Genomic DNA, 27,191 nt, shown 5'->3' on the forward strand with positions numbered 1-27,191 from the left:
TAACACAGATATCATTATAAAATTAGGGTTCTCCATTTTTAAGCCCATGGGATGATAATGATATTATCAGCCTTTATGTGAAGCAGTTTTAAATATACCCTCTTTGCTGACTCAGTACATTGATAAGTTGGTATTCCTAAATCCTTATATTTTATGTATTGCTGTCACTTAATGATATCATCCTGAAAGAACTGTAGTTAAGAAACTTTTGTTCTACCATATTTACTCGAATCTAATGTACCACTGAATTGAATATAACGCCAATTTAAATGGCTTGAAATTTAAAAACAATGCTTTTTGGCAATTGTAATGTGCAGCTTCAAAGCAGGTGCAACATTTAATTTTACTGGACTTCAATTTTATTACCAGGATTACAATACAGGTATGTTGATAGTACTTTATATGACAGTGGGTTTATATAACTCATTTATTAAGATACATTAAACTGCTAAACAGCATACTAATCCATACTTATAAAATAGTACAACTTTAACTAACAGACTACTATAGAATAACCTAGGTAACTACCTAATCATCATCAGCATTGTTACTTTCACCCTCAGAAAACTCAGAGGTGACGTCTGCGTTAGTGGAAGAATCATTCTTCTAGTCATCATCCGAGTATGTTATCTTTGCTGCCATGTAGTGCGTTGGAAGTACAGCACCTTAAATAATTTTTGAATTACAGGTGCTGTGATGCATTTCTAGATAGGAGAAACACAGTGTGCAGTGTCATTAAGTGCAAGTATGCCAACAGTACTGTTACACACTGACTTTGTGTAATGAAATTTGATGGAAAATTCTTTCACCTCTTTCTCTGCAATGGCATAGTTACATGGCATATCCAACTAGATAGGAGTCTCGTCAGCATTCCCATTTTCCCCATTAAGAAGTTTTACCTCTTCCAAACTTCAATTACATACCGTACCATTAGAATATTAGCCATTTTTTCTTCAAAATCTTTGGGAAACTTTTGCCATATTGTTGTGCAACGTCACAGAAATAGGTTTATGCACCCATCCGTGGCTGACCTTATAAACTTGTGCCTTGATATACCAACGACTGGTGCCACCTCATTCACTTCTAATTGCATCACAGGGAGCCTATTTTTCCTCCTCTCATTTAGGAATTTCAAAACATCTACCTCAGAATGTCTTGCTTTTCACTGGCCATTCTTCTTTCTTCTTGTTTTAGAAGCACACATCGCCATATCGCGTTGTTGCCACTAGCAGATGTTGCTCTCTGGAGCACCAAATTCTCTTAAAACTTGCATATTTCCATTGTTTTCTACATAAAGTATTGCCTTCCATTTGAAGCTTGCTTAATATGAAACTCTTTACTTTTTGTCTTCCATCTCTTGATTAAGTCAAATTCTTGTGTCACAACAAGCAATGCCTTCAAAACTATGGTATCATCTATATATATAAAATAAGAGTTTTTGTCTATACATTGCTCAGAATTTTAAAAGAATCTGTATCGTTCATGTCCACAGTAACAAGGAAATGCACTTTTTACTTTTTCTGTCTGTTTGTACGTACGTACGTGCATCATGATAAAACGGCTGAAGAGAATTTAATGAAAATCGGTATGTAATGCCGAGGAAAGAGCCACTACAATCTAGGCTATAAATAATTTTATTCACGATGAGTGAAATGGTAATTTAGGGCAAGGCCTAAAATGTAATTCGCAAATATTTGTGTTATTAGTGGTCCTATCGATGAATACTACATAAATAAAATGAAATGGTGTATGGCTTTTAGTGCTGGGAGTGTCCGAGGACATGTTCGGCTCGCCAGGTGCAAGTCTTTTGATTTGATTCCTGTAGGCGACCTGCGCGTCGTGATGAGGATGAAATGATGATGAAGGCGACACAAACATCCAGTCGCCTTGCCAGGGTAATTAACCAATGATAGTTAAAATTCCTGACCCTGCCGGAAATCGAACTCGGGACTCCTGTGACCAAAGGTCAGCATGCCAACCATTTAGCCATGGAGCTGGACAAATACTACATAACTAAAGGTATATAGAATTACATTTCTGCCCCAACTTGAATGTGACTGATGGTAGGCAAGAGGGCTTACCATTACAATGAAAATTCCGTAATCCAGTCTTCACATAAGAAAATACATTTGGTGACTTCTCCATCGCGTTTCTAGGGTAATGTTAAGAGCTATACAATGTAATACAAACTTACATGTACACTACCTAACCTAGAATTCTGTATGCAATGTAGAATTCCGTAGCGAAGCGCGGGTACATCAGCTAGTTAGTAAAGTAATATATGAAAGCTTGCAAATTCAAAGCAAGAAATAACGAGCAAGAAGGTAAAGCGAACTGAGCCGAAGCACATGCAGAAGTAGGAAGTTAAGCATAATTTTTGAGTTTGCATGCAAATATAGTGTGACATCGGTTCTAATATGCACCCCGTTTTTGAAGACTAAGTTTGGCTGAGAAAGTGTGCATTAGATTGGAGTATATACTGTAAGTTAATGATTGAGAGTTAGTGACAAAGCAGTCTTGTGATTACGTTAAATGATAATAATAATTTTGTGGGTGTGAGAGACAGAGTAAGATGGTAGAAAGGAAGCAGTTAATATCAATAAAGATAACAGAAATGGTGATTTGATGTTTATTATGTACAAATCAAACATTTCCCTCAATAAATTATTGTTTTCTTTCTGTCATTTTGCTTTTTATATGTTATGCATTTTTTTGTGGTGTATGACACTAATTTTATGGCTTGACTGATTGATATTTTCTTTTATGGTACAATCCACGAATAATCTCAGATTGGTCGTAATCATATTTCACTGTATGTATCATGCTGGGAAATCCTTGTCAGTAATAAAATGAAAACTTAAGAGATGTTACAAATATTCATGGGTACTGTTGTTTCATACAGACACTCTTTATTGAATATTCTTTTAAGACTGATAGATTAGTTTTTTGGCAGAGGGTTTTTGTGATCTGTGTCTAGGTGTTATAGGTAGGCTATATCTTTATTTCTAATTTTGTAATGTAAATTGTAAGAGTACACCTGTTGAATTATTTCCAGAAATTGTACATATTTACTGCCTTCAAATATAATATTTGTGTAAAGAAAGCAAAATGATTTGTAAAATACTGAATTATATAAATGATGTCAATAAAATACTTGCATTTAATATCTGATTATATTTTATACTGCACTTATTACTGTTAGCGATTCCTATGTCTATTGTGATTGATTTTGTGAAGGTGAAGTCCATAGTTATATCAGTAGAGGGAACAGTTCATGCTTATTGCAATGATTCTTTTGTGTGTTTTTTTTTTTTTTTTTTAGTGTAACCTTACAGCATACTTGTTAAAGTCAGTGATTAATAGCCTGGACTTATTAAGACATAGCTATTTCCACACCTATCTATACACCCCTATCCCTCCCTCGTCCACAGCCATCTTGGCATATGGTGATAGTGAACGAAGACCAGTTGCCATACAACCCTCATTCATAGGCTGCAAGTTTATCAGACTTTAGTTGCCATTTGGATGTGAAGTAAATATATACTGTGTGTGTTGTGAAGCTGGGTGATTTTGAATTATGAGGTTTTTTTTTACTGTGGTTTAAAACATGTGACAACCTTGGAAACTTATCATCCTTGGCACATGCCAAGGGATGAGGTTTATTGTGAAGGCAAGTAAGAAGGGTGAGTAAGCTGTGGGATGAGGCTACTATGCCTTAACGGGTCCAGGATTGTAGTTTACAGAGTTTAAGAAGAATATTTCCATCATGGACTGTGATCATCATTGGCTGTGACTCATGTCCAAGTATACATCTTCCTACAGAAATTGGCCTTAAAGGTTGAGTCTGACATTGCTTCCACTTACTTGTCTCAGGCTCCTCAGTTTCATTTTTCCTATATGACCTCCCTTGGTCAACTCTCATTCACTTCTGACCCTGACAGTATTAAGTTTACGGGGCCTAGGGAGTCTATGTTCACTCCCTTCATGGCCTTTCTCTTCCTTTTGCCAGCCTTCATTTTTGAAGTGTCAGAGCTCTTCCTTTGTTTATCTTCTGATTAGTGTTAATGGAGGATGGTTGCCCAGGTGTACTTCCTCTTAAAACAATAATCACTGTCTCAGTTTAGTTTAGTTTATGGAAATGCTTCTGATGACTGAACGGCTTGATTTGAGTATGAAAACAGTGTCCACACTAGTTGTACTGAATGGATGGTAGAGACGTGGATTGAGTTTGTTTTTTAGCCTTGTCACATCTGTGCCATTGTTCTTCAAATGTACTAATGGCAGTAAAGACAGTGTGGTGCCAAAGCAAATGATTTTTAGCAAGTGGATCCCAGGACTGCAGATTGATACCTGTTGACTTCATGTTATATTTAAGTTGGTCTTCTAGCACTTCGAAGGGCTCCTTTAGACTTCATGCTGTTCACTGTAAAGTTTTTGTTGAGGAAACTTCATATCATCCATACGATGTACATGCCTTATCCATCTAAAGTGATGACTAATGATAGTGGCTTCTGTGCTATTGATATGGGCTTTATCGAAAACTGTGAGGTTGTTGACCCTCCCGTTTGATGTTCAAAAGATTGATCCAAGTTCTTGCTGGTGGAAACAGTCAAGTTTTTTAATTTCATGACAGTGAAAGGTCCAAATTTCATAGCCATAGAATATTGAGATTACAAAATCCTGGTACACCATTTGTTTGGTATGCATTGTTGGGTCTCTATTCATGAAGATGTGGTGTAATAATCATCCAAATGTTGCATGTGTAGCATCAGTTCTCTTTTCCACATCCTATTTTCAGGTACAGCTCTTAGATGAGATACTTCCAAGGTACCAAACATCTGTCTACCTGCTCCAGTGTTGTATCCAAGATGGAGATGTTGAGATTTTTTGCAGTTCATTGGATGTAAGAGCAGGTGATGTTGCATCACCTTGTACTGCAATTCACTTACTGCAGTAACCTTAGTCAGCCTTTGGGAGCGAAGTCTTGCTAGACTGAAGAGTCCTCCATCAAAGTGATAACCACGTTTACTCTGGGTTGTCTGTTGTTTCATGTAGCATGACAGCGAAATATATAGCAAAGAGCATTCGAGCAAGTACGCATCTCTATTTTAGTCCATGGGTGATTAGAAAAGCATGAAGCCTGATGAGGAACCTGTCCAGACATGCCATCATTTTGAGGCCCGGCTCCATAGCTAAATGGTTAGCATCCAGAGGGTTCTGGGTTCAATTCCTGGCCAGGTCGGGTATTTAACTTTAATTGGTTAATTTGTCTCGCTCGGGGTCTCTCTTTATCTCTCTCTCTCTCTCTCTGTCTGTGTCATCTTCATTGTTAGAAATCATCTTAGGTAGGACCCCATCCTCGCTCACATGCAGGTTGCCTATGGACCGTCTACTAGTAAAAGACCACGACATAAAGCCACTAGCAAAAAAAAAAAAAAAAAAAAGGAAAAAGACCTACAACAAGCCAATCCGGAGGCCATACATCATCTTATTCTTATTCCTCTTCTTATTTTTTAAAATAATTTGCTTTACGTCGCACCGACACAGACAAGTCTTATGGTGATGATGGGATAGGAAAAACCTAGGAGTGGGAAGGAAGAGCCCATGGCCTTAATTAAGGTACAGCCCCAGCATTTGCCTGGTGAATGTGAAACCATGGAAAACCTTCTTCAGGGCTGCCGCTGCCGACAGTGGGGTTCGAAACTACTATCTCCCAGATGCAAATTCACAGCTGCATGCCTCTAACTACACGGCCAACTCGCCCGGTATTATTATTATTATTACTATTATTATTATTATTATTATTATTATTATTATTATTATTATTATTATTATTATTATTATTTTAACACTGCCCACATGGCTGGTCTCAGGACTGAGTAAAATAGCTTTTCCAGGTATAAAAACTAAGAAAAGAGGTTTCTCTGCTTTTCATAGAGCCAACTTGCACAGAAGATCAATGTCAGTTGTACATCTGGAGGTATAGAAACCAAACTGGGGAATCCTTTCAGAGATAATCTGCAGATTATTCAGCAAAATGATAGCCTTTCTTGAATATAATAATGATAGTGGCATTTTTAAGGTCGCTCATTAAATTTTGGGTTTTCCAAATTAAATCAGATGAGTATGAAGAACTTCAGTTTAAGAGGTAAATCTCCACTTTGCATTAAATCCAGGGGATGTTGTCTTGAACAAGTCTCCAAGATTTCATAGCTGTCTCTAAGGATGGTAGTTCACCAAGCAAGTGGCTGGTTTGGATCACGTAGCTATCAGCTTGCATTTGGGAGACAGTGTGTTCGAACCCCACTGTTGGCAATCCTTAAAGGTGGTTTTCCATGATTTCCCATTTTCACACCAGGTAAATGCTGGGGCTGTACCTAATTAAGGTCATGGGCACTTCCTTCCCACTCTTAGCCCTCTCCTATATCACATCATTTCCTTAAGATTCATCTTGTTGGTGCAATGTAAAGCAAATTTGGAAGGAAAAAAGAAGATGGTCGAATTGTTGGCAGTTTTCAGTGTTTGTTGAATGAATTGGACCATACATCTCTTTTTTACCATCATAGAAGTTTGTCAGATCTCTAGAAGCTCTGCAATTCCTGAGCTTTCTGTTGCCGTTGAGTGTCTGATGTTTCTGTTTGAGTTCCAGGAAGTGTGCTTTCTTCGTATCAGAGGATGGATCTTGAAGGAGAGATAGATAGGCTTCCCTCTTAAAAGTGTGGAGAAATGTTTCTTTCATTGCTTCAAGATTTCATGGCTGTCTCTAAGGATGGGAGAATTATTGGCAGTTTTCAGTGTTGTTGATTAACAAAGAGAATATTTTTTCATTGTTGTCATTAAACCATTATTAGCTCTATTTTTTACTGAAACCTATGTTTTTCTCAACTGATTCTGTAACTGTTTTTTTTAAATGTGGCCCATTCTTGTTCAACTTCTTTGTGTTCATTCTGACAGGAATCATATTCTGGAAAGGCACAGTAACAGATTCATCTCAGAGTTTAAAAGTGTCAGATTTCCATCTGGACAAATTATGAAAAAATTTTGTGGTTTTTGATGTAGAGAGATCCTGTGTCAGGACATGAGGTGTTTGTGATCTGTCCAACAGTCATAAATATTTCTTGCAGTCCTGGTGATGACATCTTTTTTGTTGCTTTGCTGAATGACATATAGTCAGGTATATGCCAGTGGTTTGAATGTGGGCGTATTCATATGGTTTTGAAGCAATTAGGTTGGCAGAACTGAGTGTTTCTGATGAACTGTTGATGTTCTGCACATAGAGTGCGAAGCAGTAGTCTAATGGTATTGCAGTTGCCCAAGTCCTTGCATGACCATAAGAGTTTCCCGTAGCCAGTGATTGCTTCTGAATCTAGCATTGAAGTCTAGCTTGTTTGTATTTATTACCTTGGTGATAGTTGCAGTTAGCTGGTTATAGAATTGGTTATTTACTTCATCTTTAACATCTAAGGTTGGAACATAAGCAAATATGAATGTCATAAAGCTGTCTCCTGAGAATGGGTTATAGAGTCATAAGTCTTTCGCTGATTGCAGTGGGTGCAAATTGGTGATCATTAATCAATTTCATCTTCACAGCAAATCCTACACCATAAATTTGCTGCTTTCCCTCATTCATTCTCTTCCAAGAGATGCTGTAGCCTGAACTGGACTCAGTAATTTTACCATCAAGGAGGCAACATCAATAATCAAGCTTGAAAACTCTTTGGTAACAACGGCTGTTCTTCTTTCAGGTTTGTCAGTGTCTGTCTTGTCAACCTTTCGCTTCATTTTGGTATTTTGACTGCATGTGAGGCAACTTGCTGGTTGCAGCCGACTATCCAGAATAAGAGTGTGACTTCCGATATTTAGCCCACCTTTTCTAGGGCTGTGGGCAGTGGTAATCCTAAATACCGTATTTACGCGAATAATCCCCGCCACCAAATAATCCTCCACCCTAACTTTAGGAAGGCTGATTTTGAAAAAAGTGTCAACATTGACTCAAATAAAATCTGCACCCCAATTTCGTGCCTCAATTAAAAAAAAATATATGCGGGTATTATTTGCGTAAATACAGTATGCCTGCCCAAACACAGATTCAGGACTGAATTCCTGAATAGACATGGGGTCTCAAAAGATGACCATCTGTTGCCAGCGAGATCTGAACTAGAGGCTTCCAGTTCCACCTGAAAACCTGCCTCCACCATTCTTATTCCATCGCCGTTGGACTTGACTGAAAGGTGACAACTGGAGGAAATGCCACTGGCATGAATTCAATTAAGATGGATCTCATCTTGCCTGAAAGTGACCAACACACTATGATTTTGGTGCTGTGGCTTGCAGCACATATGAGTTGAGACATGCAGGCTGAAACACTGGAACTACAATGGACTGCTGTGTACTTGAAGTGCACCTTCATAGACAGACCATCTGGCATGACTTCTTCTATCTCCGTGACTGCCGGGAACCTTGATAGTAGAAATTCCTCTTCCATTTGTTTCGCTGTTGGGCTCTTATTCAGTCAGGTGCTCTTAACATGGAGAGCAGGTGCTGAGTAGCTGGACCAAGACAACTTTTTAACCCGTGAGGGGTCGCGTCCAGTCGTTTCAACCATTTCTGTTTAATTTGATCAGCCCTTCTGCGAACACTGTTTATTGTACTTCCTACCCCTTAGTACCTTTCAAAGGACTCATCCTCACTTCTGTCATACCGCTGTTATCCCTCTCCACTCCTTCAGTGAGTGACAAGCTGGCTATCCAGTCATTTCGTTCGCACGCGACTCCTCAATGTTACCTGTCTCCGTTCTATTTAACCATACATGACTCATGGCGTAGACTTATTTATAATGCGGAAAGTGCGCTGTTATCATTCATTGTTGAGTAGAGGGAGAAGGAGCATTGTTTAGATGTGTGTTAAATGAAATTAAACATCATTTTAAAAGTATTTTCCATAAACAGAACTTGAATTTTTATTTTCAATTTCGTCAGCAAAAGTCAATCTTATTATTATAATTATTATGTTAAAAGTGTTTGTCTGTGTTTAAATAGTATTATCTTATGTTATTGTAACAATAAATAGCATATTAAGTAAGCGTTTGGTGTTGTAGTGATTTCCGGTCGAAACGACCGCACGCGACTCGTGACGTTACACTCGGCACGCGACCCCTCGTGGGTTAATAGCTATTCTGACTGTCCTCTTCTGCCAGGTTTTCGTACATTCTTCAAGAGTCCCAGGTCTTATAGAAAGATCCAGAAGTCCAAATAATTACAGATACAAAGTTCACAACATTATTACTGACTAGATTTCACATGTAAGTACATATTGTTAAATATGTCTAGCCATAATAATAATAATAATAATAATAATAATAATAATAATAATAATAATAATAATAATAATAATAATAATAATAAAATTGACTGAGTTTCCTTTTGCCTCATTTGGTCCATGGGTGGTTGGTTATTTGCCTAGGCATTGTTTACGCCTGTCCTGTATATTTATGAGATGCATCTTGTCAGAATTGAGTGACTCATTCTGGATTATGTCCAGCTCTTACTGAAATCGAGCTGTTTGGGCAGATTTCCTTTGAGAAAACTAAATACTTGTAATACATCAAAACTGTCTCTGTCACCTAAGGACAGAGTATGGAACCCCTTCCAGCTTCAGGTACCTCAGAGGGATTATCCAAGTGAAAACTAGTGAAAGGAAAGCCGATGACAGCAGGCGAGAGAAAATGGTTGCTGCCTTCTGTACAACACACAGCCTGTACAAGAAAAAGGCCATCTCAGGACAAACTGAGTTCAGACATTGCAACACAATAATTAAAATGGAGTGTCTTTAAGCAAGTGAGTGAATCTGAAATACTGGAATGGCTGGGCTTAGAGAAGTCGAGAAATTTGAGATGGATAGTGGTTCGAATCCCACTGTTGATCACCTTGGAGATGGTTTCTATGGGATGCTGGGGCTGTACCTTAATTAAGGCCACAGTTGCTTCCTTCACAGTTCTAGCCCTGTCCTATCTCATCGTTGCCAGAGGACCTGCCTGCGCCAGTGCAACATAAAACAGATAGAAAGGAAAAAATGGAATGAAAGATCTTTCTCAGGGAAATGGGACCAAAGATAGTAGCTGGACAATATGGGTAAAGAGGAAGCAAAGAACTGTATCAGGAAAATGAATGGCTAATGGAGTCAGTTAGAAAATGAAGACTGAAGTTATATGGTCGTCCATACAGATGAATGAAAAGAGTCTGACAAAGCAGATATTGAAAATACTGAACAGTAAACCTAAAGTTTCAGGTAAGTGGTTTCAGGAGGTCAGAAAGGACTAGCAGGATTGGTCTAAGGCAAGAGGACATCTCAGATTGAGCGTGATATCGGACTACAGTAGAAGTGAAGCACAACAGAGGATGGATAGAGGAAAGAAGACACGCTGCCAGAGAAAGAACACATTAATTCTGGACTGCAGAAAAGGCTACCAAGTGTAAGTTACTTAACGCGGTCTCCGATGGCGCTAAACAGTTTTTAAAAAGAAATTATATTGTTTGATATCTTCTGTCTGTGAACGGTATATAACAGATGCTGAAAAGTGAAATTTTCATCCACAGATGTTTTCCTAAGTACTGGAAGCCAGCAACAAGCTGGTGTCGCATTTAAGCATCCGTTAATACTTCCGACTGAAACAAAGAAACAAAAGTACAATTCTAACCGAGTACTAGTAAGGTTAGCTCTCTAACTCTGTGAATAGAAAAGGAATGCATGCATGATAACTGCTGCATGTCTTTGAGTGTAATTCAAATTGTTAATACTCTGGATCTGAAGTTCTTTTTAGTATTTTACTATGGTATCAAAATTCAAATGACTATTGTAGCATATGCCATATGTTTCTGCTCAACTGCCTGTACCATACCAACAACTCATTTCACACACGGGCAGTTTCTAGAGTTATCTTCATCTGTAACCATTGGTAGAACCTGCCCTTTGGTAAATTAAGCATTGTTTACATTTCCTAAGCTGGATAAATCTGCAGTGCCCCTAACCAATTACATCTGGTGAGAATCATTTTAGATGTGATAGTCAATTATCAGGATTGTCTGGATGTAAGTTTATGCCTCGTAGGGTCTATACTTAATAGGAAATGAAAAAGTTTAAGGCCAAATGGCCTTCTTGACCTTACGCAATATTTCATGTGAAAATTCCAGTTATTGAAAAGGATTCGATCCTCCGCTGTCTAGGTGGAAAGCCAATAGCTAAGCCACTGCACTCATCATGTCTAATTAAAGGTTCTACATTTTAATGTAATTGCCTGGCAGTCATATAAAGAGAATATCCTGCCTTGTTTATCAGCTTGATAACCTTGTTATTTCTGTTGCATAACTCACTGGCAAGAAAACATCTGGCTTCTCTGCAAATATGACATCTCATGAATGCTTGTTACTTTGAAATCACTGATTTGATTGATTTGATGTGAGAATTAAATATATTCTTGCAAAATATAGTACATAATGATACAGTTACTTGGTCTCCATTGGCAATTACAAGTCCTTTGATTTAGTACCATGTGACTGACACACACATTAGTATCAATATTCAGTTCTTCTAAGTTTATGTGATTAAAGGTGATCACATGTATATGTAGAAATAAGTGGTGGGGCACAGAGTGAGGATGATAGTGGCATTGGAGAGAGAAGTGAAGTTGTGGTAATTATTACTTTAATATTTACTCCTGGGCAACCAACCAACATCTCTTAACACTAATCAGTGGAAGAGGTCTGACCCTTTGAAGCATGAAGGTATTGGTATTTTTTCAGTAAAAAGGATTAGATTAAAAAGAGTTTAGAATAGATTTAAGTTAGGCTAGGTAATATTAATTAATCATTATTTGTAAGTTCTCTGTGTATCACAAAGAATGCTGCTGTAATTGGGATGAAAATCCTGTAGCAAGCAATAAATTAAATTAAACAGTAACACTAAAAACTTTTACATCGTTATCATGTTACTGAAAAATCTGTGTTTCTTCTAGGAAAAAAGTTTCAACGTCTGTTATATTTGGATGATAAAATAATAATGAAACTGTTTTTATGTCCTAACTCCTTTTACAGTTTTTAGTTTTCAAGTTGCAAAAAATATATTTTTAATTAGCTTTACGTCACACTGACACAGATAGGTTTTATGGCGACGTTGGGATACGAAAGGGCTAGTAGTGGGAAGCAAGCAGCCATGACCTTAATTAAGGTGGAGCCCCAGCATTTGCCTGGTGTGAAAATGGGAAACCATAGAAAACCATCTTCAGAGCTGCCAACAGTGGGGTTCTTTTACATGTTAGTAATTCTACTGACATAAGGCTGGCATATTTCAGCTCCTTCAAATACACCAGACTGAGTCGGGTATGAGCCCACCTGGCTGGGTTCAAAAGGCCAGGGTTGTACTATCTGAGGCACTCAGCTCAGCTATTATACTTGGTAGGAAATCAGGTGGAAGAGAAATAAATTCATATAATTAGGGAATGATTCTTCATGATTCTTCTTTACTGATTTAAATTCCTCTTTAAACAATTCACTGGTGATTTTTGTAGTAATAATAATAATAATAATAATAATATATTATTATATATTCAAGCTTCTATATTTCTTTTTAAATTGAGGGTTTTTGAAGCAAGCTTGAATGAATAAATAAATAGTTTATAACATGTTATTTTCATAGTTTTTTAATTCCCTATGTAAAAGATATGCTGAATATAATTTATTTATTTATTTATTTATTTATTTATTTATTTATTTATTTATTTATTTATTTATTTATTTATTTATTTATTTAACAAGTAACTTAATTTTTGAATGACAGAATTTTGTCTTGCAGAATATTTTTGCATGTTAGAAGGCAGCGAATTGAAGTTGTATTTAAACACCTTCAAATATCTTTCATCTTGTTTTTAAACACTGGTATAGTAGTATAAACTTTCTTTTTTAGAATTTGTTCTTATTCTTTTGTTAAGTATGAGGCATAGCATTATTATTTTGCCTGATCTGTGTAAGTTATGCTTTAAGGTATGAAATATTCTTAGGGGTGAACCCAGGATTTTATCTTAGTTAGGTTGCACTGAACAACATCAAGTTTCAAAAACATTAATGATCAGCAGTTTTTCTATATTTCTGAATATTTAATATCAGCATGTTCTGTATAAATAAAATTCTGAAATATATTGCAAAAATGTATATAATTTTTAAATAGTTTACCATCTGACTAAGTATAAACTCTGGTCTTTTGAGTGATATATTGTGGTGCCCAAGAGAAAAAGAAATACAGAAATAAAATCATTATTATTCTCTTTTCCTTGCTTGGTGATATTAAAGAAAAGAATAATAGAATCCATTCCCAGTAAAACATAGGGCCTCTACAGGTCGCCACCAAACTCTGTTCCTCACCATTTTTCTTGCCTCCTGCCTCCTGCACATATGTGCTCACAGCTGCTAGTTCTGGGTCTGCAGATCGTCTCTGTGTTTTGTTATGTTTTTATTAAGTATGAGGAATTGTATTGTTATTTTGTGTGAGCTTTGTAAGTTTTGCTTCAAGGTATAAAAATATTCCCAGGGACACATCAAAGATTTTTTCCTTTGGGAGGGGTCAAGCGAATAGTATCAAGTTCAAACCCCAAACTATAATGAACAGCAATTTTTCTATATTAAGAATATGACAAAAATAGAGTTTTCTTTTGATTTTTAACAGGGGCACCCCTACACGGTTCACTCCTGATTATTTGCGATAGTTACTAGAACCTTCTTCAGGTTCATATTGGATACTTTGGAAGATCAAAAGTATATTGTTGGCCTTTGTTCTGGTTTTGTTCAATCTAAGGTAGAAAACATTGTGTATCTCCATGCTGTGTCTATTCTAACATTCTATATACAACTTTATTTATGTCTGCATGTAAAGTATCTTGACATATTTGGTAACTGTATTAAACTCCTAACATACTATCACCTAGCCAAATCCTTGATTTTACTACTAGGTAGATGCCAGATTTTCAAGTTGCCTTGTTTCAAAAGAAGATATTATTGTCATCATTATCTTGATGTAAAAAATAAATACAAAATAAAAAGAGCTAGATGTCCAAGTTGTTGTTATTGAATAGAATTTGACAGTGGAATTCTTTTATAGGTAATTGAAAAACATGTTATGAAACTGGAGGTTGGTTCTTTTCACTTATTGCTTTCTTCAACACATGAATAAATACAAAAGCATGAGACTCCATATGCCAATAAACCTACATAGTATAAATATGTTTACGAGATTGTAATAAACTTGTGACCACCTGTTCCCCCCAGATTGATTGGTGGTGTGGTAGTTATTTTCAATCATTAAAAATTGTGAACTAATATCAACCATATGCTGTTTTAAACTGTATTCAAGCTTCTATATTTCTTTTTAAATTGAGGGTTTTTGAAGCAAGCTTGAAGGAATAAATAAATAGTTTATAACATGTTGGTTTTCATAGTTTTTTAATTCCCTATGTAAAAGATATGCTGAATAGAAATGATCATATTTTGTCCTGAGTGTTACTTACAGTGAAAATTTTGTGTGTATGTTAAATATTACGAGCACTTTTGTAAACATTTGTATCTTCAATACACCACGCTACACTCTTTACCTTACCAAATCGGTAACAGTCATGTTTCTGTGATTTAGATTCAGGTTAGTACTGTGGATTATAATTGGGAGATTTTGAGTAACAGTCAATATGTCTGATTTGTTTTGCTTTTTAAATAAATAAATAAATAAATAAATAAATAAATAAATAAATAAATAAATAAATAAATAAATAAAGTTTTCTAATTAAAAAATTGGTCTTTGTACCTTTTTAGTCTAACTCCTTGGCTAAATAGTCAGCACAGTGGCCTAGGTTTGATTCCCAACTGGGTTGGGATTTTTAACCATGTTTGGTAATTTCTCCAGCTCGGGGACTGGGTATTTGTGATTGGCTTAATATATGTTCCTTTACACACAACATAGCACAATTTTAACCATAACGGAAACACGCAATACGGAATACATAGCTTCATATAGGGTTGTGGCAGGAAGGGCATCTGGCTGTAAAACTAGGCTTAATCCACATTTGTGCTGACTCCAGAAAATTGAGAAAAAGGCTAGGAAAGAAGAAGTTCTTTATACCTTTTTATGTGAAATGGAGTGAAGTCTGTTCTAATGTCTAAGTTAATATTGCACAGGCAAAATAGATAAATTTTAGGAAAAGACAGCTCTTGTAATGGATTCATTTTGAGGTGTCTAAAGGAAGCCCATTTGTTGATATATTAAAAGTAGTTGTGTTGGTGATATTGTTGTCGTAGATCTCTCTCTGTCTTTATAACTAGTTGATCCTTGTACTTCACAGTCTAGATTTTTGTTGCTAAGTATTCAGTATATAATCCTATTCAAAATGAATTGATAGTGAAGTTCTTCAGCATGTTCAAATGCAGGAATCAAAGTGTTGTTTCTTGTGTTTCTTTTCCAGGTCAGATTGCAGGGTGTAAGCAACTTCGTTTTCAACAACAACGTGTATTTACGTGCACGGTATGTGGACGAAGCTATGGTCGTAGTGATAACCTGGTGAGACACATACGATATGCATGTGTTACAGCAGAGAAACAAGAATGTCTCATATGTGGCAAAAAATATTCACGTCCTGACACATTACAAGAGCATTACCTCATCTGTCATTCTATGGTATGCATTTAGATTATTTTATAATTTAGTAAGCTAAGGTAGCATTTATATATTTAAAAGAAACAACTAGGCTACGTTAATATTTAGCTAACATTTTCAGTACTTTTTTTAGTCATTAACTTACATTTTTTTCATATTTTTACACAGATTAACCTATTTACTGTGGGCGGGCTGAGTGGCTCAGATGGTAGAGCACTGGCCTTCTGAGCCCAAGTTGATGGGTTTGATCTGGTGGTATTTGAAAGTACTCAAATTTGTCAGCCTTGTGTTAGCAGACTTGTAGGCACATAAACATTCTGGCTCCTCAGTGTCTCAAAAACCATAGAAGTTGTTTGTAGGGCATAAAACTAACAACAACAACAACAACAACAATAATTAATTATTATTATTATTATTATTATTATTATTATTATTATTATTATTATTATTAACTGTGAAGTAGATCTGTCATGCAAACCCTAAGTGATAATGTGTGTATACACATAACTGTAATGTTAATTGTTGTGCCTGAAGGTGTCTTATTTATTGTGTTCAGGTATGGTCTCTTTTTTTTTTGCTAGCGGCTTTACGTCGCACCGACACAGGTAGGTCTTATGGCAACGGTAGGATAGGAAAGGCCAAGAGTTGGAAGGAAGCGGCCGTGGCCTTAAATAAGGTACAGCCCCAGCATTTGCCTGATGTGAAAATTGGTAACCACGGAAAACAATTTTCAGGGCTGCCGACAGTGGGATTCGGACCCACTATCTCCCGGATGCAAGCTCACAGCCACACGCCCCTGACCGCACAGCCAACTCGCCCGGTCAGGCATGGTCTAGGGTATATTATATTAACTTTCATCCTGCTCAAAAACTGTGTTATATTACTGGCTCTACAACAGATTTAAAAGTGGGATCGCAATGTCACCGTTCAGAATCAAAGTCACCCCTATAGCATCATGTGGTATATAAATAACATGGTCATATCTGAAATACAAACATTTTGAAGCCTTAGACAAAGTCAAAGCCAGATATATTAAAAGAACCCTCTGCATCTCAAAGTTTGCCCAAATCCGGCTTGTATACCAGCCAGCAGAAATTACGTCTTTCATAGAGGATCTGATGACCACTCACAACCTGTTGCCTACCCCAGCCAGTAAAAAGTTCCTAGAAGAGTGACGACAGAAAACAGCAGAAATAGATCCAGAGTTTTTCCACACCCCAGCCATGATCAACAAGGAATGAAAAACAGCCAACTACAAGTTGAGACACCTCTACAACACATGAGGAGCAATACATGGTTTTCACTATTGCATCTGTTAACTGTGGCTATCGTCAAATGTTCATTGGATGCATGCACGAAATCTGCAAGGCAGTTGTGGTTTGAACTGCAGCCAGTGTGATGGAGATTTTCAACATGGAAAGTAATACCACAGTGATTAGGATTTTAAGTGCAGCTGTAGGTCCCATGCCATCTTAGGATTAATAGTTGTGTAAACCTTCAAGCTTGCTTGCTTTTCAAATAGAATTGTTTGAGACTTGAGGATGCTCATCCTCTCCATAGTCACAAAATAGTACAATGTCTCAGATCACAGGAGTTTCATTAATGACACCAAGGCAGCTCCAGCCACACCAAGAATTCTTAGGAATCAATACTAGCAACAACAGTCCACACTACTTAACTGGAATTGGCCAACAGAATTCAGAACCATCACATAATTCACAACCTTGGCCTGACTGGAAAACCCTGAACTCATTAAGGGTCAGGTTTTTGAAGAACTGACATACCCCACAATTTAGGTTTTTCACAGTCAAAAATAAACCCCATTATAAATTAATGTGGTGGCACATAATATATTTTTTTAAATGGCTAAGTCATATATTAAAAAAATGAAAAATCCCAAAATCACACAATCTTCATGATTAATAATATTTTTTGCATGATATTTCACAAAATGTGGTGGTGGACATAAATGTTGTTACAGTCTTTGCACTAATGTATGGTCCTTTTGTTCTCCTTTGTATACCGGGCGAGTTGGCCATGAGGTTAGGGTTGCGCAGCTGTGAACTTGCATCCGGGAGATAGTGGGTTGAACCTCACTATCAGCAGCCCTGAAGATGGTTTTCCGTGGTTTCCCATTTTTACACCAGGCAAATGCTGGGGCTGTACCTTAATTAAGGACACGTCCGCTTCCCTCCCATTCCTAGGCCTTTCCTGTCCCATCGTCGCCACAAGACCTACCTGTGTCGGTGCGACGTGAAGCAAATAGAAAAAAAAATCTCCTTTTGGGCTAATTTTGTCATTTTGAAGTAGGGAACTGTTATCATTGAAATGAAAGTACTGTAGATTTGATTTATAATGATTACAGACCATGAGCCGAGAAAACATAGGAGTGTGGATGAATGGATCAGTAGACTGGTATCCTTATACTTCTATGGTATTTTGTGTACCTGACCCACAGCATAATTCCTAAAAATCAACTCAGTCCTTTCACAATTACATCAGTCCATTTACTCAGGCTGCGAGAGGAGTTACTTGATAATTATTTTCCACAAAATGTGCACGATACAAGGTTTGCGCCTCTCTGCAGATGATGGTCATGATTCTTCTTACAAGGAAACCCTCCCATCTGTAAGTCTCCGATCTGATTGAGATTTGGTACAACGATTTCAGTAGGAATGCTTTATTCAGCCATATCAAAATTAGATGCCCAATCTTATATTTAGCACCTGTTTTGGGGTGTCAAAATTTTCTCATTTGAGCACCACATAAACAGGAGTGAGCGGCAGCTGGCCAGTTCATGTATCACGTTCTCTCTCTCTCTCTCTCTCTGTGTGTGTGTGTGTGGTTTATTTTTCTCTCTCACACACACACACACCTCTACCTGCTTTCCACACAAGACAAATACAAAAGGAGAAAAGAATCTCAATGAAATGATATAAGTATTGTTCAAAGGAAAGTCAAACTAAATAACCATCCATTCTTAACTCTAATCAGAAGAAAGAAAAAGAGAAAGCAAGAAGCCTAGCACTTCAAAGAATGAAGGTGTGAGGGAAAGATAGCGAAAGGCATCAAAGATAGGAAAACGAACAACTTGAAAGGTCTTGCAAAGCTAATATCATTCGGGTTGGAAGAAGACAAGAATTGACCAGTGAAGGCCATATGGCAAATATAAAAGTGAGAAACCTGACACAAGAAAGTGGAAGCAACACTAGACTCAGCCTGAGGCCTTGTGGTTGTCAACCCACACTCCTAATTTTAGAGCCCTTTGGAAATCACTTCTTACAATAAGCAGGAGATACTGTAGATGTATTCTATGCCTCCACTCTCAGGGGTTTACTTCCTATTGAAAATCCTGGAAGTCCTTCAGTGCTAAGTTAGAAGGTTTGTGTTCATATAAGGTAGGTGTTTTAAGAATGGAAATTAGTTTCACTTGCTGCTTGGATCTGAGACTTTCATCATAAATTGTAACATATGATGTTCAGTCCTATATAAATTGCTGGAAGGTGGGTTTTCTCTTCCTTCTCTTGTGATGTACTACTTTCATTATTAAGTTGCCTCCCTGGATCAGAGGTAGAATGTCGAGCTCATAATCCTAAGTTCATGGGTTCAGTTCTGGGTGAAATACCTGTTTAAAGGGTGGGCAAAAATCTTGATACTTCATATCCTGGCCTTTTTCCCCATCATCTAGTATTGACACCGATGTGGGTTAAGGTCAGTTTACAGCCAGGTGCCTATCCTGATGTCAACACTGTGTGAAGGACTGCATTCAAGATTGTGTATTTCTATGATGGTTGCTAGTGTGGTGTGTTATATGTAAGGCCTCTATTTGATTATTATTAATCTAGATTGATTTCTTAGGTTGACATATAAATCTGTAGCATTTTAGTTGTGACGAGACATGTTAGTATTATTACACATTTCATTGTTGCACATTTGGGATAATGGGAAACAATGGTGATACGAAGTATGCACTACTGTCTCTTATCATCATCATCGTCATCAGTAATATAATGTCCTGCATCATCAGTAAATTTCTGCCAACACTGAGGCAATTTTTCAGTTCCATGTGTGAAGAAATCTGCTGGTTTGGAATTAAAGAAGTTGACAAGCCAAGTTCAAAGATAATTTTCAACATGAAAAGAGCATTCTTTCGTATTGTTTGACAAGAACGGAAGAGGTGAAAATCAGAGGATGCAAAAGGGATGTGAAAGAATCTCCCAACCATGCTCCTTGGTAATTGCTTTTGTTACATTACCGGTATGCAGGAGTACATTATTGTGCAATAGCAACATCTGATTTTGTCCCAGTTGGTTTTCTTGCATTGCGGCCACAAAGCTTCTTAGTTGTTAACAATAAATGTCAGCAGTGATGGTTACACTTCTGGGAATCAGCTTCCAGAACACGATACCTTTTGATGGTCTTCTTGAACGTGGATTGCCTTTCAGGTCAAAGTAACCCCTTTTGAAATGATAAAACCATGTTTGTGCTGTACTCTTTCTGATAGCATCTCCCTGTGCACGGTGCAGATGGTTCGAGCCACCTCAGCCACTTTTGTTCGTCAGTTAAACGAACAGAAGAATATGTTCCTTTTTCACCACTTGGCACTGCATCTTCAACTGTTCTTGTAAAATTTCACTTTCTTCAGAGCAGCACAATTCAAAGCGTATCCAGAAGCACAGCAATGGCACTTCAAATGACAATTGAAAAATGATAAACAAGCTCTTAACTATCCCAGTGGCACCAAGAGAATGGTGGTGGTGTTTAATATTTTAAGAGGAAGTGCAATTAGGCAACCATCCTCTATTAACACTAATCAGAGGGAAAACATGAAAGGGGTCAGACACTTCGAAAAATGAAGGTATCAACCCAAGACAAGGGTGTGGAAATGAAAGATTCCCCAGGCCTCAATATCCTTATAATGATGTAGTCAGGAAAGAACAAGAGTTGACTGAGGGAGGTCAAGGTAGGATAGATGAAAGTGAGGAGCCAGGCACAAGTAAGTGGAAGTAATGCCAGGGCTCAGTTAAGTGTCCCGTGGTCACCAACTCATGCTCCCAAGTTAAGAACCCCTGGGAGCCCTTTTGGTCGCCTCTTATGACAGGTAGGGATTACTATGGGTGTTGTTCTACTGCCCCCACCCACAGGGAGACAGAGAGAGAGTATTTGGTGTGTTGAGGGTTTCTTTGTGACAAAGTATTTACAGTATGTTTATTGTTTTCCTTTAGTTTCTTTGGTTTAAAACCAAATATAATATTCTGTGATAATTTGAATACAATAACTAAAAATATAAATAAAATGTATTTCATTGATTCTTTACTTAAAATAAGTTTCATTAATAAGTCTTTCGTATCAAAATCACAAAGTAAATAAATGTATTCCTCTTTTACAGAGAAAAGTAAGAGGTCAATTTCAGCCCCAGTCTGCAGTAGAAGTGGATTTTACATCACAGTCACTTCCTCTTCAGTGAATGTTCCTATGTAAATTTAAGAATATTTTAAGAAATTAAATAACATCAATGAATGGGCAATTTGTGATCAGTTGTGAAAACATTGGATGAGATTTCATTAATGACCCATCCTGTCTAGTCAGAGGAGTCTTTACACCTTTCAAAATGGTTAACCATACTGATACCATTATCTTTTTTTTTTTTTTTTTTTTTTTTCCTTTCAAAATCCGAAGTATATTTACCAGAAGTAGTTTTGTGATTCAGTTTCAGCACATCATATATATGTGTTTGTAATTTGTAATGAAGAATATTATTTTCATGTACTGAACTAATAATGTATAAATGAAATATTTGATTTATTTTGTAATTGTTCAGAATAATAATATTTATATACGACTGTCATTTGAATAAAGCAATTTATGTTTCCTAAAAATTTAATTGTTTCCAGTCATTTATTCATTATTTTACCTTTTTATAACCCCTACTTTTTGCTTTGGATCATCTTCGTGCAGGTTTGAGAAAGTAAGTCCTGTATGTTATGTCTTTTATGTATCTGTGTATGTGTTCATTTTCCTAAACAGCATTGAAAGAAACATCAAAGAGTTCTACCTGAACTACAAGATCAATAAATTAAAGGTTTTTCTTTTTGTATGTGATTATCATGTGATTTTTACGTTCTCCGTACCATGCGTGAAAGTGAAATGCTTTGCAGGTCAAGATCTAAACACATGATATCTCTGCCTTTAATAGACATGAATACCATAGTAAGTTCTGAGTATAAAAGATGGTTGGGCATGAAATTGATCATTTCACACTACTTATTGCTGAGTATAACCCTTGGCCGATAGTGTCTGTCTTAAAGAAAATTTTTTTTTACAAATTGCCATATGTTGCACCGACACAGGTAGGTCATATGGCAATAATGGGGCAGGAAAATGGCTAGGAATGGGAAGAAAGCAGCCGTGACCTTAATGAAGGTACAGCTCCAACATTTGACTGGTGTGAAAATGGGAAACCATAGATAACCATCTTCAGGGCTGCAGGCGATGGGGTTCGAACCCACTATCTCCCGAATACTGGATACCCTTAAACGACTGCAGCTATCGAGCTCGGTGTGTCTAAATTTAGTAGTATGGTGGTTGTGTGGTAGACTCACAGCCTTTAATATTATCAAGAACTGAAATAGCACCAAATATTATAAATGATCAAAATATGTATCTTTTATATGAGAGAATTTGTATGTCTGTTTTTAAGATAATGAAAGTTCTGTATGACTGTTACTAGCATTATGCAGCTCTTGTAAGGTAGATCCTGTATTGAAAGGGGGGGCAGCATCTGCCATGTACGAGAAACTGCATGTTGCTGTGGTGAAGAGTTGCCTCGTGTGTGGTATACGTGTTGCAGGGATTTTGAGGTCAGATTAAACACCCTGTCCCCAAGCCAATAGAATTGATCTTTAAGATTCTTCACCTGGCCGAGAATTGAACCCAGGGACCCGTGTACCGAATGCCAAGCTGCTGACCTCTCAGTATGAAGCCGGATATTGCAAGAAGTGAACTGGGCTCATAACAATCGACTACATTTACCTTTATGTTTCCAACGAGTACACATGAGGAGTAGAGGGCAAACAATCTTCTTCCTGGTCTTCATCCCAATTTAATGCAGTCAGCACTTCATGTGAATTTGACCCCTTTTTTATGGCTGGGTGCCCTTCTTAAGGCCAACCCTATGTGAAGAGATGCATTCACTATGGCAGATTTCTGTGGTGGTTAGTAGTATGGTATTTTGTATGTAGATGGAGAGAGATGTGATGAGATAAACGTAACCAGCCATTCTGCGAGCCAGTGGAATTAACCATATGCAGTTAAAATACCAGTCTAGGAGTCAAACCCAGGGCCCATTGAACCAGAGGCCTATTTACTGAGGAAAATGGCCATTTAAGATTAAAATCCCTGATTCTGCCAGCAAATGAACCCGGAGCTCTCTGAACCGAAGGCAAATATGCTGAATATTCAGCCAAGTAGCCGGACATAGAATTGATTTGTACCGGGCGAGTTGGTCATGCGGTTAGGGACATGCATCTGTGAACTTGCATCCAGGAGATAGTGGGTTCGAGCCCCACTGTCGGCAGTCCTGAAGATGGTTTTCTATGGTTTCCCATTTTCACACCAGGAAAATGCTGGGAATGCAGCTTAATTAAGGCCATGGCCATTTCCTTCCCACTCCTAATCCTTTCCTATCCCATCGTCGCCATAAGACCTATCTGTGTCGGTGCGACGTGAAACAACTTGAAAAAAAATTGATTTGTAGGCACATCTGCGTTCTGATTCATGTTACAGTGATTCGGGAACAGGCCACTTGTTCAGAAGATACAGTTAAGAACTTAACGTCTAAGGTACCTGGAAGCTTTTCTGAATGAAATAGACATTTAGAAGCCTACATTTATTTATTTATTTATTTATTTATTTATTTATTTATTTATTTATTTATTTATTTATTTATTTATTTATTTATTTATTTATTTATTTATTTATTTATTTATTTATTTATTTATTTATTTATTTATTTATTTATTTTTCTTTCGGATGGCTTTTAGTGCTGGGAATGTCCGAAGAAATATTCGGCTTGCCTGGACATCCGTGGGTGACCTTTGCATCTGGATGTGCAATGATGAAAATGAAATAAGGAAAAGGTGAAACCCAGTGTTGGCACGTAGCCTACTCCTGTCAGATAACACCAAGAGGTCTGCTCAAGGCTTAACGCCCCCACCCGAAGGACGAATCACCATCACAGTATCATATGCCCTCACTCCAAATGAACACTTCAGAAAGGTTTGGAATTGAATCCAGATGTTTGGTACACTATTTAGTGATTAGGAATTGTATACCCTGTCGGTCAACATTTTGATGCTGATAAGTTTTTCCAATAATGGGACTCGAACCGGTTAAACACATTCTCAGACCATTTAGACTTGACGCCTTAACAACCATGGCCACCAGGTGGGCTGGAAACCTAGATAACACCCATATATAATGTAAAATATCAACTTTCTCAAATTATAATTTTATGATATCTACAGTAGTTGTTTTCTGAATATGTCAAATAATACACTTAACATAATCACCATTTAACAACTTAAATATGAAATAAAGTACTACATCCTACTCTAGTAATATTTTAAAATACACCCTGTCTAAGTCACTTCATACTGTTTGTAAAAATGTGATATGAACTGCTCAAATAACAATGCAAGTCTTCACTCATGCATGGTGACAATGTTGAGGTAACATTTGTCATCCTGATCAGTAAGGATCCATAGAAATTTCTTCTGCCAGTCTAACTATGAGTTGCATACCCAATAAAATGTTGCATAGTATAGTCCTATCTCTGTCATTGGGGAGTAGTGGGAATCTTTCTGTCTGTTGGAGTTGAGAAATACCTTGAAGAACATGTTTAATTGCTGCTACAGTGTGTTGAGTGTTTATTTTATCAGTCACTTATTTTTGTTTGATGAATAGCAATAGAATACACTAAACAATGTTTAGGATATACCTGAAATTAATTAAAGTGTTTGCTCTGTTATATTCATGCATAAGTGAGAATAAATAATGACCCTTACCAAGCTACCGGGTGTTTAATCCTCATATTGTAGTGTTCACATAATCGATTAACACCAATTTCAGGAAATACTTGACTCTTGTTTATTGGACACAATGAACATCATTCTTGCTTACAGTGTGGCTATCTTACTATGCACCTGGTTTGCCAGCAGTGGTGCACAGTTGACACCAAACATCCAGTATGCTTTAAATACCGTAATATTTAACTGTACCAAAAATTACCAGAGTTATTGAATGTCTGCTGTATGGTGTTTTTACATTAGGTAGTAGATTTCAGACTGACTGCTCATGTGCCCATTTATTTATTTAATCGTATGACAATATTACAGTAATATAAAGAGAATGAAAATAATAAAGTTCACAAATCAATTTTTGAGTTCCGTTCCCAGTTATCAACATCAGAATAAAATTCTAATGTCATTAGGGCTTCCAGGATAGGAATGCAGAAGGCAGTGCCACAAACCTACTACACTGGCGTAGCGGTGGGAGGGGTGGCACGTCCCAGGTGGCGGATAGGGGGGTCCTAACTGACTTGCCGGCAGACTTGAGGGAAATAAAATACCTCTCATGGACCAAACACACAACCCCCTGTGGGTGGGGGGCACAGACGAAGAATTCACCCACGGTATCCTCGTCTGTCGTAAGAGGTGACTAAAAGGGGCAACCATGGGATGATCAAATTAGAACCATGAAACTACTTGTGATTAGTACCACCATGTGGGGAACACCATGGGTTGCTTTTACTTGCACGTTGTACCACTATGTTGGGTACCAAATAGGTTTGTGATTAGTAGCAAATGATCGTGCGACGGCTTCTACAGTACCTGTGATTAGTAGCACTATATGAGCGACACCTTGGGATGAGGGAACCCAAGGTTCTGGCTTGCCTATGATTAGTACCCACTATATGAGGAACACCACGGGTTGGTACGAGTCCCTGTGGTTAGTACCCTAATGTGATGAACAACATAGGTTTGCGTTGTCTGTAAATGGTGCCGCAATGTGCGAAACAGCATAGGTCTGTAATACATGTGCGAATTTCATTACCTGTGGGTAGTACCATAATGTGTGGAATACCGTGAGTCTACGCTGCTCTTGATTAGTACTACACCATGACAAATACCATGGTTCTACTTTCCTAGCAATAAGTACCATTGTGAGGGGCCACTGATTTGGATTTTGGACCCCTTTCGACTACAAGTATCATCGATTCAGTATTGTGCCATAGAAGCAGTCTCTTGGTCAGTAATACTATTGTTCTACGCCAGCTTCTGTTCATGTGAGACGCTGTGGGTCGGTTCCACTGATCGTTTTAAATTCATATCCATCCATTCATTCATTCTTTGTCCTCATGTTTTGAATTGTGGTCAGTGGACGTTTCTTGGGCTTTTAATTTGTCATTTCATCTCATTTCGTACCATTAGGGGCCGATGACCTAGATGTTAGGCCCTTTTACACAACAAGCATCATCAGAAGGCAGTGTTGAATTATGTGCTCAGTGGGTTCTCTTACTCACCACTGTCACTGCAGAGTCTGTCCATCCCTTCTTATGACAAAGGTAGTTTGATTGACTGTGCTCAGTTTTTTATCTGTTGAGGTAGCACTGCTGTTTTAATGGGAGATCAGTACCTTTCAGCTTCATTGTTAGTTTTAAGGCATTCATGAATGTTGTGGAAGTCTTCTTTGACCACTCATCCTTCCAGGATTGGTTGATGTCAAAGTAGTCTGCCATGAGCCTGCTAGCTGTAATACACACCAGTGGCATGGGATTGACTTCACGGTGCCAGTGATGTAGTGCATTGTATTGTTTAACTTGGTATCTACTGTTTGCATGTGTGCATTCTCCAGCCACACAGGAGCACACTATTCTACAGCAGAGTAGATAAGACTGATATCAGGTAAGCGTAGCCAGCCGGTAAAGGTTCCCCAGAAACGCTACAGAGTTTGTGCAAGATGTTATTCCTTGCAGCAGCTTTAGAGAGAGAGAGAGAGGTTAGTGAAGTAATCTCCTGTGCCAATAATCCATTTACTTTCTAAGTTGTAGATGATTTGTGTTTATGACAATACTGGATTAGTTCTGATAAGTGCCGCAGATGGTGTCTTGCCTTCAATAGCCCCTTTCAATTGCGATCTTGCCAACTATTTATGCTTTTCTACTTTCCAGGTGCATGCTTGGAGATTTAAATATCTTCCACTAATTACTGTCTCCAACAATGATGTACAGCCGATAACTAGCATCCAATGCATTTTTTTTTCTTTTCAATAATTTAAAATACCAAGATTTGTCTCAACAAGAAACTGTTAAGAAAGAGTTAACACCTTCAATTACCTCAGCTACTCCTTGTCATTTCTAATAGGATAGTGAAGTTCAAGAAATGCATAGGCATGGTGAACTCAGTAATGAAGCCATCCTTATTACAGAGAGATACAAGACTTTA

At 37.5% G+C, this 27,191-nt stretch overlaps 1 protein-coding gene across 20 annotated transcripts in view; it reads left to right on the forward strand.

The window, feature by feature from the left end:
* lola (longitudinals lacking) overlaps positions 1–27,191 on the forward strand; it is a 581,907-nt gene that overhangs the window by 142,960 nt on the left and 411,756 nt on the right. The window contains exons 6-7 of one of the 20 annotated variants that reach the window (XM_068225126.1): positions 15,497–15,708; positions 21,077–21,248. The exons of 18 other annotated variants lie outside the window; for them this stretch is intronic. In XM_068225126.1, coding sequence (XP_068081227.1) covers positions 15,497–15,708; positions 21,077–21,154 — 290 coding nt within the window. In that variant the 3' untranslated portion in view covers positions 21,155–21,248. Of the gene's footprint in view, positions 1–15,496; positions 15,709–21,076; positions 21,249–27,191 lie in introns of those variants that run through there. One more of the 20 variants, XM_068225127.1, reaches the window with a different exon arrangement.

This window comes from Anabrus simplex, chromosome 1 (assembly GCF_040414725.1).
Source record: "Anabrus simplex isolate iqAnaSimp1 chromosome 1, ASM4041472v1, whole genome shotgun sequence".
In the NCBI taxonomy this organism is placed as follows: Eukaryota; Metazoa; Arthropoda; class Insecta; order Orthoptera; family Tettigoniidae; genus Anabrus; species Anabrus simplex.